At 38.2% G+C, this 13,329-nt stretch overlaps 1 protein-coding gene across 19 annotated transcripts in view; it reads left to right on the forward strand.

Annotated features, from left to right (window-relative positions):
• Positions 1 to 13,094, forward strand: part of LOC125027134 (membrane-associated guanylate kinase, WW and PDZ domain-containing protein 1-like) — a 224,514-nt gene extending 211,420 nt beyond the window's left edge. For 10 of the 19 annotated variants that reach the window (XM_047615983.1, XM_047615985.1, XM_047615986.1 and 7 more), the window contains 16 exons: positions 416 to 779; positions 895 to 1,103; positions 1,227 to 1,400; positions 2,075 to 2,938; positions 3,473 to 3,670; positions 3,802 to 3,990; positions 4,120 to 5,521; positions 5,661 to 5,811; positions 6,027 to 6,222; positions 6,323 to 6,442; positions 6,977 to 7,144; positions 7,391 to 7,425; positions 8,230 to 8,316; positions 10,338 to 10,505; positions 10,698 to 10,836; positions 11,728 to 13,094. In XM_047615983.1, coding sequence (XP_047471939.1) covers positions 416 to 779; positions 895 to 1,103; positions 1,227 to 1,400; positions 2,075 to 2,938; positions 3,473 to 3,670; positions 3,802 to 3,990; positions 4,120 to 5,521; positions 5,661 to 5,811; positions 6,027 to 6,222; positions 6,323 to 6,442; positions 6,977 to 7,144; positions 7,391 to 7,425; positions 8,230 to 8,316; positions 10,338 to 10,505; positions 10,698 to 10,836; positions 11,728 to 12,107 — 4,844 coding nt within the window. In that variant the 3' untranslated portion in view covers positions 12,108 to 13,094. The remainder of the gene's footprint in view (positions 1 to 415; positions 780 to 894; positions 1,104 to 1,226; positions 1,401 to 2,074; positions 2,939 to 3,472; positions 3,671 to 3,801; positions 3,991 to 4,119; positions 5,522 to 5,660; positions 5,812 to 6,026; positions 6,223 to 6,322; positions 6,443 to 6,976; positions 7,145 to 7,390; positions 7,426 to 8,229; positions 8,317 to 10,337; positions 10,506 to 10,697; positions 10,837 to 11,727) is intronic. The other 9 variants (XM_047615980.1, XM_047615979.1, XM_047615982.1 and 6 more) reach the window with 9 other exon arrangements.
• The last annotated feature ends 235 nt before the right edge of the window (positions 13,095 to 13,329 follow it).

Raw genomic sequence — 13,329 nt, forward strand, 5'->3', positions numbered from 1 at the left:
GTCAGATGATGATAAACGTTCCCCAATTGTTGACAGAAGAGACAGTCCAGAAAACGAAAGAAAGTTTATTAACAGAGTGTTACAGCAAACTGAAAACAGAAAGGAAAGGTGCAGGTCTCTTGGTACAGCTCATAAATTGTTGTCATCAGGGAAGTCTTGTTACAATGCAAAATCAGGTATTTTTTTGTTTTTTTTAGCTGGCTTCATATGTAGCATTAGGCTTAAGTAAGCTTTTCATTCTCTGTGCCACTTGCATGCTTATTACTGTCATTAGTAGATTTAGTACACTAATATTCAAAAGCATGGCATGTTCTCAAATAATTTTATTATGAAACATCAATCTTTTTAAAAGTGTTATATGAAATGGTTGATTATAAATAAAAATCCTTTTCCTGATATATAATGTTTTTCTTAGGTAACCATTACGGTACTCCAAAACCCCCATCATTACCTCCGGACCACCTGTCTCGGGGCCCAGCAGGTGCAGCAGTCTTACCTGGAGCTCATCCAAGCTCAGAAGGTAAACGACGACGCAACCGCTCCAATGTAGAAGCCATGGCTGCCAACACCACCAGCACAGAGCCTCCACCTGACGCACCCAAGCATCCTTATCCGCCGGGAACACATTACAGCCCTCCTGGCATGCACCAGGGGATGGTGGCAGAAGAGGGAGGCATGCAGCTACAGCCTCCAGACTCTCCAACATCAGGAGAACTTGGTCCACTTCCTTCCAACTGGGAAAAAGCGTATACTGAAAATGGGGAGCCATATTATATAGAGTAAGTAATTGTTCTTGTGATAATTTTTTGCATACATGTGGATCTGCTGTGTTTTGATGAGAATTTAAAAGGCATTGAGATTATATTGGCTTACAAATACCACTTTCTCCTACAGTCATGTGGCTGGAACGTCTTCCTGGTTGGATCCAAGATTAGCTCGTGTTCAAAAAAGAAATGCAGAGGAATGTGGGGAGGATGAGTTGCCATTTGGGTGGGAGAGAATAGATGATCCTCAGTATGGCACATACTACATTGACCATGTAAACAGAAAAACGCAGTATGAAAATCCTGTTGTCATGGCAAAGAAGCAGCCCATAGAGCAAGGTAAGCCCTTGAGTTTTAGTTTTGTTTGTTGTGTTAGATGGAGTTCATTACAAATAGGAGAAAAGAAGTGCAATACACATAAGCATGAATTTCACAGTATTCTAACTTGACTTATGCTTGCAGGAGGTGGAAACAGTCCAGCAGAAGGTGGGAACAACACTTTCCCTCGCCAGAAGAAGACTGCAAATGAGGGCAATAGTGTAGGACCCCCAAACACAGCTGACGGCCCTCAGCCTCCACCTGGTAGTGGTCCTAAACGTGCAAACAGTGAGTGCGATCTAAAGTCCTCCCACACAGGTACCTAAGCAACTCCATCTTTCTTTGTGTGTTCAGTAAAGGCAGTGATTAGGGTTTTTCCAGTGTTAGCAGTTCTTGTTTTTTATATGAATCCTTTGAATGTTGTGTATTTTTTGTGTGCTTTGTTTTTTGTTTGTTTTATTCAAAATTAGCAGCAGCAGTGTGTGAACCCTTTGCCTTTTATGAACCTAGTCTGTCTCTTCTAGGTGATGCAGGCATGGCCCCTCTGAGCCATAACAAAGTTCTTACTATAGGTGTAATAATATCTCCATTGAGAAATTATTAGGCCAGTATTTCAGAATGTATGGAATTTCTGATCTTGTAGTATACCATAGCTAAGTTCCAGCTGGGATTCTAACTCTCTAATTTCCTGGCATAAGAGGGGACATGTTTTGCATGCATTTAGTAGTTTGCATCTAATAATGTCTCTGTTATAACAGTCCAGAGACAAGTATGGCTCAGCTGTATTTTTGTTTTGTTTGTGCTGCTCCATAAAGCAAGTGTAAACTAGCTCAGTTTTTGTGTTTGTCTTTTCAAATGTACTTAGGAAGTCATGATAACATTTTAGTTCTGCAAGCAAGGAACAACACAGTACATGAGAGATTGGGTCTTGGTAAAGCAGTACAACTTGCTTGCTACTGTATGTAAATGAGTTTGTCTCTGGGTTGTTCTAGGGCTCATGCTGTACCTGCCCTGTTTACCGTGCTTGGCATCAGAAGGCAAAGACTCTAAGCTGCAGGTGCAAGCGCAGCAAACGTATATTCGGGTTCACAACCGTATGGACAAGAACTCCCTCCCTCGTCCTCGCTCTCTCTCTCCCAATCACAAGCATCCAGATAGTTCTCAGAAACATTCAAACTTAAATCTTAGACAAAATTTAACCATTTCTGGCCCTATGGATCCTATACATTTAGCTAGTGGAACACCTCATAAGGCAAACAATCTCTCACAAAGTTCTCAGGTTTCAAAGCCAAACAACTTGGCCATTTCTCCCAATAATTTCTACCCTCCTGACCAAATCAGTTCAGCCAGTAAGCAAAGTAATGCTAGTAGAAACCAAAAACCAACACTAAGTCATGGAATTCGGAATCAAGAGGTGAAGAATCCAACCTTCAATCAAACCATTGTCCCAAATTTTGCCAAGCCCCACTTTCCCAACTACCAAAATCTCGCTCCCAAATCCCTTCGCCTCCGAATACCTCAAGCCTCATCGTCTCCCAAAGGACCAATGCCAATGTTCAGTAGTCCTTACAATAGCCTCAGGTATAACTATAGCACAGGCTCCAGTCCTCTGCAGTACAGCCCGAGTCACAATGTAAGAGGTAGCCCACCCCAATTCCCTACCCCAGCACCTTACCCTCTCACTAGGTTCTTGTCATCACCACTACCAAGCACCCAGGATTTATCATATCCGGTAATTCATCACCAAAGATCATACTCTAGCTATTACCCATACTCTGTCCTTACTCCCTCTGCCTCCCCCCTGTACCGTCCATCGGAGGACCCTATAGTATCGGCAGTCAGCTTAAGAAGGAAAGGTATTCTCAAAAATAGTGTTGGCTGCTTCATGCTTCTGCTAATGATTGTTCTGCTGGGCTGGTTTAAGCTTTGGCTTTTTTTTTATTAATTTTTTTTTTTCTCTCTTTTTTTTTTCATAATTTTTATGGTTTTTGTTTTAATACACATAGAGAATGTATCTTATGTGTTTGTATGTATGTGTATTAATGTGGTTAGGTCTTGAACACAATCCACAATGGTACCTGATGTGAGGAGATATTTTTGCTTACTAATTATGGTAACACACTAATAAGTGCTATTACATTAACATGAGATGTGCGACTGGGTGGGCTAACTTACATACCACTAACTTAGTAACAGCACTGGAAATTTTTTTTTATGTAAAACTCATTTATTAAAATCATTTATATACTACTTTTACTTATTTTGGCAAACAGTATATACTGAAATACTGATGCATTTTTTGTTAATTCATTTATGCTCTTGGTTTTTTTTTAAGTTCTCTGTTTAGATGAATTTCAAATTTAAATTACTCATTTGATATAATTTTTCAGACCATTCAGGCCAAGGTATAATATTCACCCGTAACCCAGCAGAGCTGCAGGGTGAATTTATCCGCACCAGCTTGGTAAAGTCATCACGAGGGTTGGGCTTCACGATCGTTGGTGGTGATGACAATGAAGAAGAGTTCCTGCAGATCAAAAGTGTAGTCCCAAATGGCCCAGCATGGCAAGATGGAAAACTGCGAACAGGTAATGTCAATAGACAGTTTTGCACTTTGTGTATCCATCTGGACTTAGAGAAGTAGGAAAGTCTGCATGTTTTACTTGAATTATTTTTCCTAGCTTGATACTTACACAAACTTTCATTCGTATCTTTGCAGGAGATGTTCTGGTCTATGTGGGTGATACCTGTGTTTTAGGTTATACCCATGCTGACGTTGTGAACATGTTCCAAAACATAGACCCAGGTCGCACTGTGTACCTAGAGGTCTGTAGAGGTTATCCTTTGCCTTTTGATCCCAATGACCCAAATACTGAAATTGTAACCACTGTAGCAGTTACGACCGCTGGTGAGTGTTTGCCATATATTTATATAACTAAATAACATTGTATTGGTATTGATTAATCTGTTAGTTGCACTATTGTAGATACTGTTAAATGTTTATATACTGTGTATGAAAGACTTTCACTCTTTGCAGATGCACGATCATCGAAGTCTGGCTTTTGTGAAGGCTATGAACGATCGAGAAACAATTCGAGCGAAAGTATGAACACAGCGAAGTCAATGCCAGACTTGAGTAATCCTGAACGTGTTCAAGAAGTACCCCGACCAGGGAGTGCTGATCTGCTTAGTTCTGAAAATTTTGATCACACACCTGATATTTTAGACTTTTATCCATCGGCCTTAAGCAAACCTGAATATCTGACTATACCAATTGTAAAAGGTACTAATGGCTTTGGATTTACCATAGCGGACAGTGCATATGGACAAAAAGTGAAAAAGATTCTAGATCGTGTTAGGTGTAAAAACTTGATTGAAGGTGATATTTTAGTTGACATAAACAATATAAATGTGAAAGGAATGAGTCATACAGAAGTGGTGCAAGTCTTGAAAGACTGTGCACAAGGGCAGGAGGCAGTTATCATGGTGCAAAGAGGTGGGCTTAACTCACCAACGAAGTCTCGAGGGATTCGCAAAGATCAAACTAGCCCTAAGAAATCAGGGGTTGCCAGTGGGCTCTTCAGAAGTAAAACTCCAACTGCAGATATGTACAGTTCACAACCCAAGGAAGTGATTCCAAATAGACCTAAGACTCCCCTTGTAGATACTCGAAATCGGCCGAAGACTCCAAATGTCATGAGCAGTGTTGATGTCAGTAACACAGTTGATGGGAACAGACAGCTGGAAGGCAACATGGATTACCGACCACCCTATACACCTACCTCAGTTCATGCACCATACCCAGGTGCATTCTCTTATACTGGGGGACAGGGAGACTCCCAGTATGACTCTAAGGTCAACACCATGTCTGCACAGATGGGACAAGTCAGCCTGGAGCAGAACAACTATGAAAATTACATTGGAGAAATGAATCGTAATTCTGGCCAGGATAGTCAGGGTGATGGCCAGGTTCCCCAGCAGAATAGTTACTATTACCACAATGATTTATATACTCAGGAGGGGTACTACCAACAACATGCTGACCATTATGAGTATGAAATGAAGAGAACAAATGCCAAGACACCCACTAAGGAATTCGTCAACCAGGGATATCCTCATTATTTACACTACAACAACAACCTTTCCAATACATCAAACCTTATAAATAATAATCATAATACTAGCATGGAACAAAATTCTGGCTATGATTATATGCAATATTCCAAAGATGGCTACGATCTACCCCGACAAGACTCTGGCTATAGTTCACAGGCTCAGATTCCTCCTGCCAGGAATCCTTACCCACCTTTCCACGGCCAGAACAACTCGGCAGGTTATAATAACGCTGATGGCTTCAACAACCAGGCTGACAGTTTAGGAAGAAGGAAAGAGTCCACTAGCTTTGAGTATGAACATCCAGCACCTGTTAGCATGCCCAGGTATTTATTAATAAAATTATTATTTTTTGATATTGCGGAATTATATATATGTTGTAAATGTAGGATATTATCTATATTATTATATGTGATATACTTTGTATTTGGAAGTATACACCTATTAATAATTTCTCTATTGCAGATTCCCTGATGGGCGATACAGTGTGAATCCTCGTGGTCCTCCTGTTGGTTCTAATGACAGTCTAGGATACATGGAGTTTACTGTAACACTCAAGAGACAAGAGACTGGCTTCGGTTTTAGAATTGTAGGAGGGACTGAAGAGGGGTCTCAGGTAAGCTATCCAGAGTTAGTCAAGCCCTGTTATGATTCCCCTGTTTATATATATATATATATATATATATATATATATATATATATATATATATATATATAAAGAGAGAGAGAGAGAGAGTGAGTTTTTTTTTTTTTTTTTTTTTTTTTTTTTTTTTTTTTTTTTTTTTTTTTTTTTTTTTTTTTTTTTTTTTCATATTGGTATCTCCTTTGCAGGTATCCATTGGCCACATTGTCCCTGGTGGAGCAGCTGACCAAGATCGTAGCATTTGCACTGGAGATGAGATTGTAGGTGTCGATGGTGAAATGGTGCTGGGAGCAAGTCATCATCGTGTTGTTCAGCTCATGTCTGCCGCTGCCACACATGGACGAGTCACTCTTACTTTAAGACGACGTACACAAAACCCCTCTGGTAGGCTATTGTAGAATCTGTATCATAGTGTGCCTAATATCTTGTGAATTTTAGTCCAAGTTTTCTATCCAGAAGTTTGTTAACTTTTTCTGATTTTCAGAACTTCATAATAGATCGTTGGAAATGCAGTTCCCATATGATATACAAGTCACAAGAAGAGAAAATGAAGGCTTTGGCTTTGTGATTATATCATCAGTCACAAAGTCTGGTTCCACTATAGGTATGTTGCCCTGTTTTCTTTTCTTTTATGAAATGGCATGATATAATTGGCATTTTGACTGTGATTTTAATTTATTAATTGTGATTCCATAGAAATGGCTTCACAAGTGCTTAATCACTGGGGAAAATTAATTAATAAAAAAAAGGGGAAAATGCTTCTCATTTTGAGATATTTTTGTGAAATGTCTCTGCACATAGATGGCTCTCCTAGTGCTTAGCCATAAAGGAGTCAATTAGTAGACCTTGTGACCTTACCTGATTTGAATTGTCAGGAAAAGTGTATTTCTTACTAGTGCTATGAATATCGATGGTGTTATTTTTATTATAAAGATTAAAATTACTATAATGTCATAAACATTAGTAACAGCAAAATAAGATAATGTAAAATATTTTTGTAAATCAAAGGTAGATGATATCGGAAATGGATTAATTTCTATAATATTTTTACATAGAACAAGAAAAATGTACATTGCCCACTCACTTTCATTCTTTAATGCACAAGACACCAGTGAAAGTACCCATTTCCTCTTTTCAGGTCGCATCATAGAAGGAAGCCCAGCAGAGCGTTGTGGTCGCCTTCATGTTGGAGATCGCATATTAGCTGTCAATGGGGTAGACATCAAGACCCTGCACCATGGCCATATTGTCAACCTGATCAAGGAGTCGGGCTATTCAGTCACACTTACCATCGGGCCCCCCAGGGGTTAGTTGCATGAGCTTTGGGATGTTTTGGATGAACAGAGGGGATGTTTGTCCCAAGAAAGATTATAGTTTTGTATTAGTTTTTGATTTATAATGTTTTATGTAAAGGGTAGTATTAATCATTGGTAACAAGAATAGTGTTTTATATATATCCGGAAAAACAAAGGGGGGGATCTGAAATTACTGCACCTTATTGATAGTTATTTCAGTCTTTTAATATGTTATGGTGTCTTTTCCTCTTGCATAGATGACGCTTCGAGTACCACATCCAACTCTCAGCGGGTAAGTAGACGATGCATGACTCATGCATGGTGATGATAAGGGAGTACTGCAGTAAGGGGTATTGGATATAAACTAACAGCTTGTTTCTATATTTCATATACTTTCTCTTGAATCTCAGTAAAAATTTAACAAGAATTGTGGTGGTTTGCTGAAAAAATAGACTTGCATGAAGGAGAGATGCGATTATTTCATACATTCATCAGGGGATAAAAAGAAGGTAAGCAGCAGATAAGCTGAGATACTGGATAAGATAAGTGACGAAACTGGAGACAGTTGGTTTGCTCTAAGGCACGACATTTTAGCGGACTAATTGTATGTTACTGCATAGCCAGCACAGACTTTGGGGGACTGAGGAGTTATAGTTTAGATTAGAAAGGTATTTAGTTTGAGCTCAAAAAGGTGACTTTCATATCTGTAAAAAGGTGAGTTCATCATAGTCATTACCATTAAAGGAGAGGCAGTCTAACTTGCTTGAAAACAGACAGGTTAATAAAAGGAATGTTCTACTCATGCATTTAAGTATGAGGTCTAACATTCTAGAAGAAAATGATCAAGTAAAGCAAGAAAAAAAAGGCAAAAATAATGCACTTGAATAACATCTTCTTGCCTCGTGATAGCCTTTCAAAAGATGGAATCAAAAATGGTTTTGTTTAGGATACGAATCATACAATGAATTTGTTGTTTAATTTAGTTCTTTTTATTTGGGAAGAGAGAGAAAGAAAGAAAAAAAAAAGAGACGAATGGCTACCATATGACTGGAGACAGTAGACGCTGCTGACAAACTGACTGGTTCTTTCCTCACAGAGTTCTCAGGGGTCCATGATACTGGCTCAGGCCACGCCAGTGTCGACCCCACAAGTCTCTGGTGCCCCGGCCCAGACCTCAACCCAGGTGGGTTACACCAGCTGCCTTCACCTTCATCTCACCTTCACCCAAACAGGGGTTATGTGGTCATTGTTCATCTACCTGTATACAGCACTGGACATTCTGAATCACATTCTATGCATACACTTGTGCAGCCAAATTTAATGTCTGCTCACTTTCCAATCAGTTCTAGTATACATCGACCTTGATTCCTTTTATCATTTATCATTCAGCTTCTTTCAGGTAACATAGATTACATTAATTCTCCCATGTACAGCCTAAGGTTGTGGTGTCAACTGATTTTTAGGGACCAAATGAAAAGAAAAGCAGAAATATACTCAAAAGTCTATTTGGGTACAACGAGTCCTGACCATTTTGGTGTAGGACTTTGGGATTGTAGGGTACATCCAGCCTCTCCTTACCAAAGCTTCTGTTAAAATAGTTTCCTCTATCACTGAAGTTGCCAGTTTTTAGCATGGACACCTGTTTCACCTGTTGATCACCTTTCCATGTCTTGGTCAAGCAGCCTCAGTGAACAAATTATAATAGTTACAGCACAGAAATCTGAAATTTCAAAAGTGGTTTATGCTCTAAGATGTGTTTTATAAGGTAGATTCTAGAATTATTGAAAGTTAAAATCTAAAAGAAATAAGTATTCTATAGGAATCAATAAAAAAAAAAATTGTTATTAAGAAATACTTCATGCAGGTAGGATGTGTCAGCGAGATGAACATAATGATACAGAACCACATTTATTGTGCATCAAAAGTTGTTGGCATATTCACACAGTATATTCTCAGCATAATTATATATTCTCCACATGACATGTCTGTGTCCTTGTTAGCTCAGGACCCCTAGACTATCATTAATGAAGTGGCAAAATCATACACAGATTCCACTTTTGAATCATCAGTTTTAATGTTTCATCCCTTCACTCATATTATCACCCAAATCATAAATACACAACATATTACAGGCTGATTTGCCCCAAATTTAGGTTCAGTATCATGGCGTTCATGCATTTAAAAACCTTATCACACACATGACATTTTTTACTGCACTTTGATAGATACGGGACTGTTGCTTGGCTTGCCTGGCTTGTTTACACCACACTGCCCTGCTTCCTTTCTTCACTTTTTTAGTAAATTGTTTGTTTGTCATATGCTTTTAGATTTGTTTGATACCTCTTTTTTTTCCTGTTCAAGTTATGTTCATTGCCTTGTTATTTTTTTTTAAGTATGTTTTGATTACTTGTTTGGTGTACAGTTCTAAGTTCTAAGAGCTCTTGGGTGGGTCTGTATTCTGTTGTTTATATGGCAATTATCAACAAAATGTCATGCATAATCAACCTTTACATCTACAAATCAGACCCTACTGCAGACAGATACTAGAGAGATAGAGATAGAAATAGAAATATATATATATATATATATATATATATATATATATATATATATATAGAGAGAGAGAGAGAGAGAGAGAGAGAGAGAGAGAGAGAGAGAGAGAGAGAGAGAGAGAGAGAGAGAAGAGAGAGAGAGAGAGAGAGAGAGAGAGAGAGAGAGAGAGAGAGAGTGAGAGTGAGAGTGAGAGTGAGAGTGAGAGTGAGAGTGAGAGTGAGAGAGAGAATGCATGCATGCATGTATGTGTGCATGTGGAAGTGCAAGTTTGTGTTTAAGGGGGCATATTTTATGCAGAGGAACTGATTTGATGGATATCTTCAACTAGATCAGTTTAGAAAAATTGAACACTTGATGATTGCCATATTAACTGCGGATATTTTGCAGTATGGGCCTCTTTCTTTAGCCTCATATTCTATACATAGTATATAATAATGGATATTATTTAAAAAAAAAAAAAAAAAACATTTATTTTTTTATTAATCTTTAGTTACTTAATATATCTCCATTTTTTCTAGTGAAAAGTTTAGTTAATTAGCTTTTTTCTGTACTCTTTTTCTTCAACCTTATTAAAAGGTTAACTTAAGAGGAAATTTTTGAAAGTTTCTTTGGAAAGTAAAAATGAAGCTTACTAACCATTTATTGTATTAGGCTGAGAGTGATGCTGGCGATGATGGCGAGTATTACAGCGTTGAGCTCCAGCGTGGAACCAGAGGATTTGGCTTCAGCATTCGTGGTGGCAGAGAATTCCACAACATGCCTCTGTTTGTGTTGAGGATTGCAGAAAATGGACCAGCAGCAGAAGATGGAAAACTAAAGGTACAGAGCCAATTTCAAGTTGTGTGTTTCGGCATTCGGCATTATTCTCTTGGCTTTTTGTAATGCTTTGTATGTTGGTTTTCTTTGTGGAAACTTATATTCCTTTGTACTTGATTTTTAAGGTTTTGATTCAACTAAGAAGAGTTTCTAATATTTTGATGGAAAATTTTCAAAACGTTCTCATATTTATAGGTTGGCGATCAGTTGATGGAAATCAACGGTATGTCTACAAAGGATATGACACATGCAGATGCCATTGAATTGATAAAACAATGTGGAAACAGTGTCTCTCTAATGGTGAAGCGTGGTGGGAAACTCCCTCAGCATTTGGGTAAGTAATATCTGTGAAAAAGACAAATTGTTCAGTTAACTCAATGCTGCTGGGGAAAATTAATAAAAAGTGGGGAAAATGCTGTGCTCATTTTCTATATTTTTTGTGAAATATGTCTGCACATAGATGGCTCTGCTAGTGCTTAGCCACAGAGGAGTCAATTAGTAGACCGTGTGACCTTACGTGATTTGGATTGGCGGGAAAATGTATTTTTTACTAGTGTTATGAATATCAATGGTGTTATTTTTATAATAAACATTATAATTATTATGTTTTAAACATTAGCAACAGCAAAATAAGGTATTGTAAAATATTTTCATAAATCAAAGAAAGGGGTAAACGGACGAGACAGGCAGTACTTGTAAATGGCTCATTGGTGAGTTAGTACAAGTGTAGCCATCTATGTGTAAAAACAATCGAACTAGTAACTCACAGTGGGCACATCATGCCCGTCGGCATTGGGTTAAACACACACACACACACACACACACACACACACACACACACACACACACACACACACACACACACACACACACACACACACACACACACACACACACACACACACACACACACACACACACACACACACACACACACACACACACACACACACACACACACACACACACACACACACACACACACACACACACACACACACACACACACACACACACACACACACACACACACACACACGTACGTACGTACGTACGTACGTACGTATGTATGTATGTATATATATATATATATATATATATATATATATGTATAAATAGATAGATAGATAGATATATTATGTATATGTATATATATGTATATATATAAGTATATATTAATAATTTTCCATATAGCTATTTAACCATATACTCCCTTTCTTTACAGATACCTTAAATCCCAATGCTTTGGGGTCACCTGTGGGTCCCCCACCCCCTGGGACCAACATCCGCTCCACAGCAACTCTCCCCCATCCCTCACCTGGCTCATATCCCTTACCACCAGGCCTTCCAGCTCCCCCAGGACCACCAGGACCCCCATACTCCTCCCATGGGGGGTATCATCCCCCTCCCAATGCCACAAACAGCTATCCACCATCCTATCTTCACAATGGTGCTGTGCGCGGCCCACAGCCTCTACACTCTTCCCCGGCCACTCAGTATCCTCCTCCTCTCACCCCAAATGGACCACTCAGCCAATCATCACCCAGAGTTATGGCTGCAGAAAATTATTACTGGAACCGTGTATCTGACCACAGACCCATATGAGGAGCCTCTCTTCAAAGAAAGAACCAGAGAACGGTCTTGCAGTAATAGTCATGAAACTCAAATGCACTGTAAGGTCGTGTGTTTGTGTCTCCCCCCTCCCCCTTCCCCCTTTTTTCAAGGTGTACTCATTGGAACTGGACCAGGAAAATAATTACTATTATTTACCCTGGGTATCATGCAGTCTGCTCAGTGCCTCCAGTGCTCATGTGGGACCAGATAGTTTTCAAAAGGTGGCTGCATGTCTCATGATTCTGAAAAGCATTTCAGATTGAAATTGAAATGATGGCTGTTTTATTGTGATCTCTCTCTGTCTTCTGTTTCATTACAGACTTTTTTTTTTCAAATGTCTAGTGAAAGTTTTCTGAAAGAAAACTTTCAGAATTAGGCAGATTTTTTCTTTTTTATAACTTTGTTAACATTGAAACTTGAAGATGCTTTTAAACTTCAACTACTTTATTTATTTGTTTTTATTTTTTATCATAATTGTTGTAGGTACAGGACAGTGACCAAAGTGGCCTTTTATACAGTAGTTTGACCAGTGCTCAATGCATTTGTGTTTGTCAATATTTATGAAGTTCAGCTTGTGTAGGTTTTTCATAAGAAAACAGATATCTTGTTTAAATAATGGCTATGCCATGTTTTTATGCATGTGTACATAAGTAGTAAAATAGTTTAGTTTGGTTTACCTACAAGAAGTCTGTGAAGGGTTGATAAAACAATTTTGAACAAATTTCAAAGGCAGTATTAAAAGATTGATTATATGTTAAGTGAGAAGTATAACTCTGTAATTAATCACTGGCTCACACACTGCCTTGGATCAAAAGCCCACAAATGCCTTATAATGAATTGTAAGTATTTGGACAGTTATAAGAATATTGTATGTATTCTAAAGGATTATATTATTTTGATTATCAGGAAGGTCACATAATTACTTGTGATAATCCTGTGTATTATATACCTTGTTAATAAATATACATGACAAGATTTTTTCCCTTCTTTTTTTTGTTTAGAACATCCTTTCTCTATTCCTGTGCACTTGATTAAACCTTGATAATGAATGCCTGTTTTCTGTGTTCTCTGATTTTGTTAACTACTTGCAAAATGTAAGGTATTTGATGTAGCTGACACTGTCACAAAATTTTTAACAGATAATATTTTGATTGTAAATTCAGTATATATACATCAGTAATGTATACATGCATATATTATTTTAAAGAGCCTC

Source organism: Penaeus chinensis, chromosome 7 (assembly GCF_019202785.1).
Source record: "Penaeus chinensis breed Huanghai No. 1 chromosome 7, ASM1920278v2, whole genome shotgun sequence".
Classification (NCBI taxonomy): domain Eukaryota; kingdom Metazoa; phylum Arthropoda; class Malacostraca; order Decapoda; family Penaeidae; genus Penaeus; species Penaeus chinensis.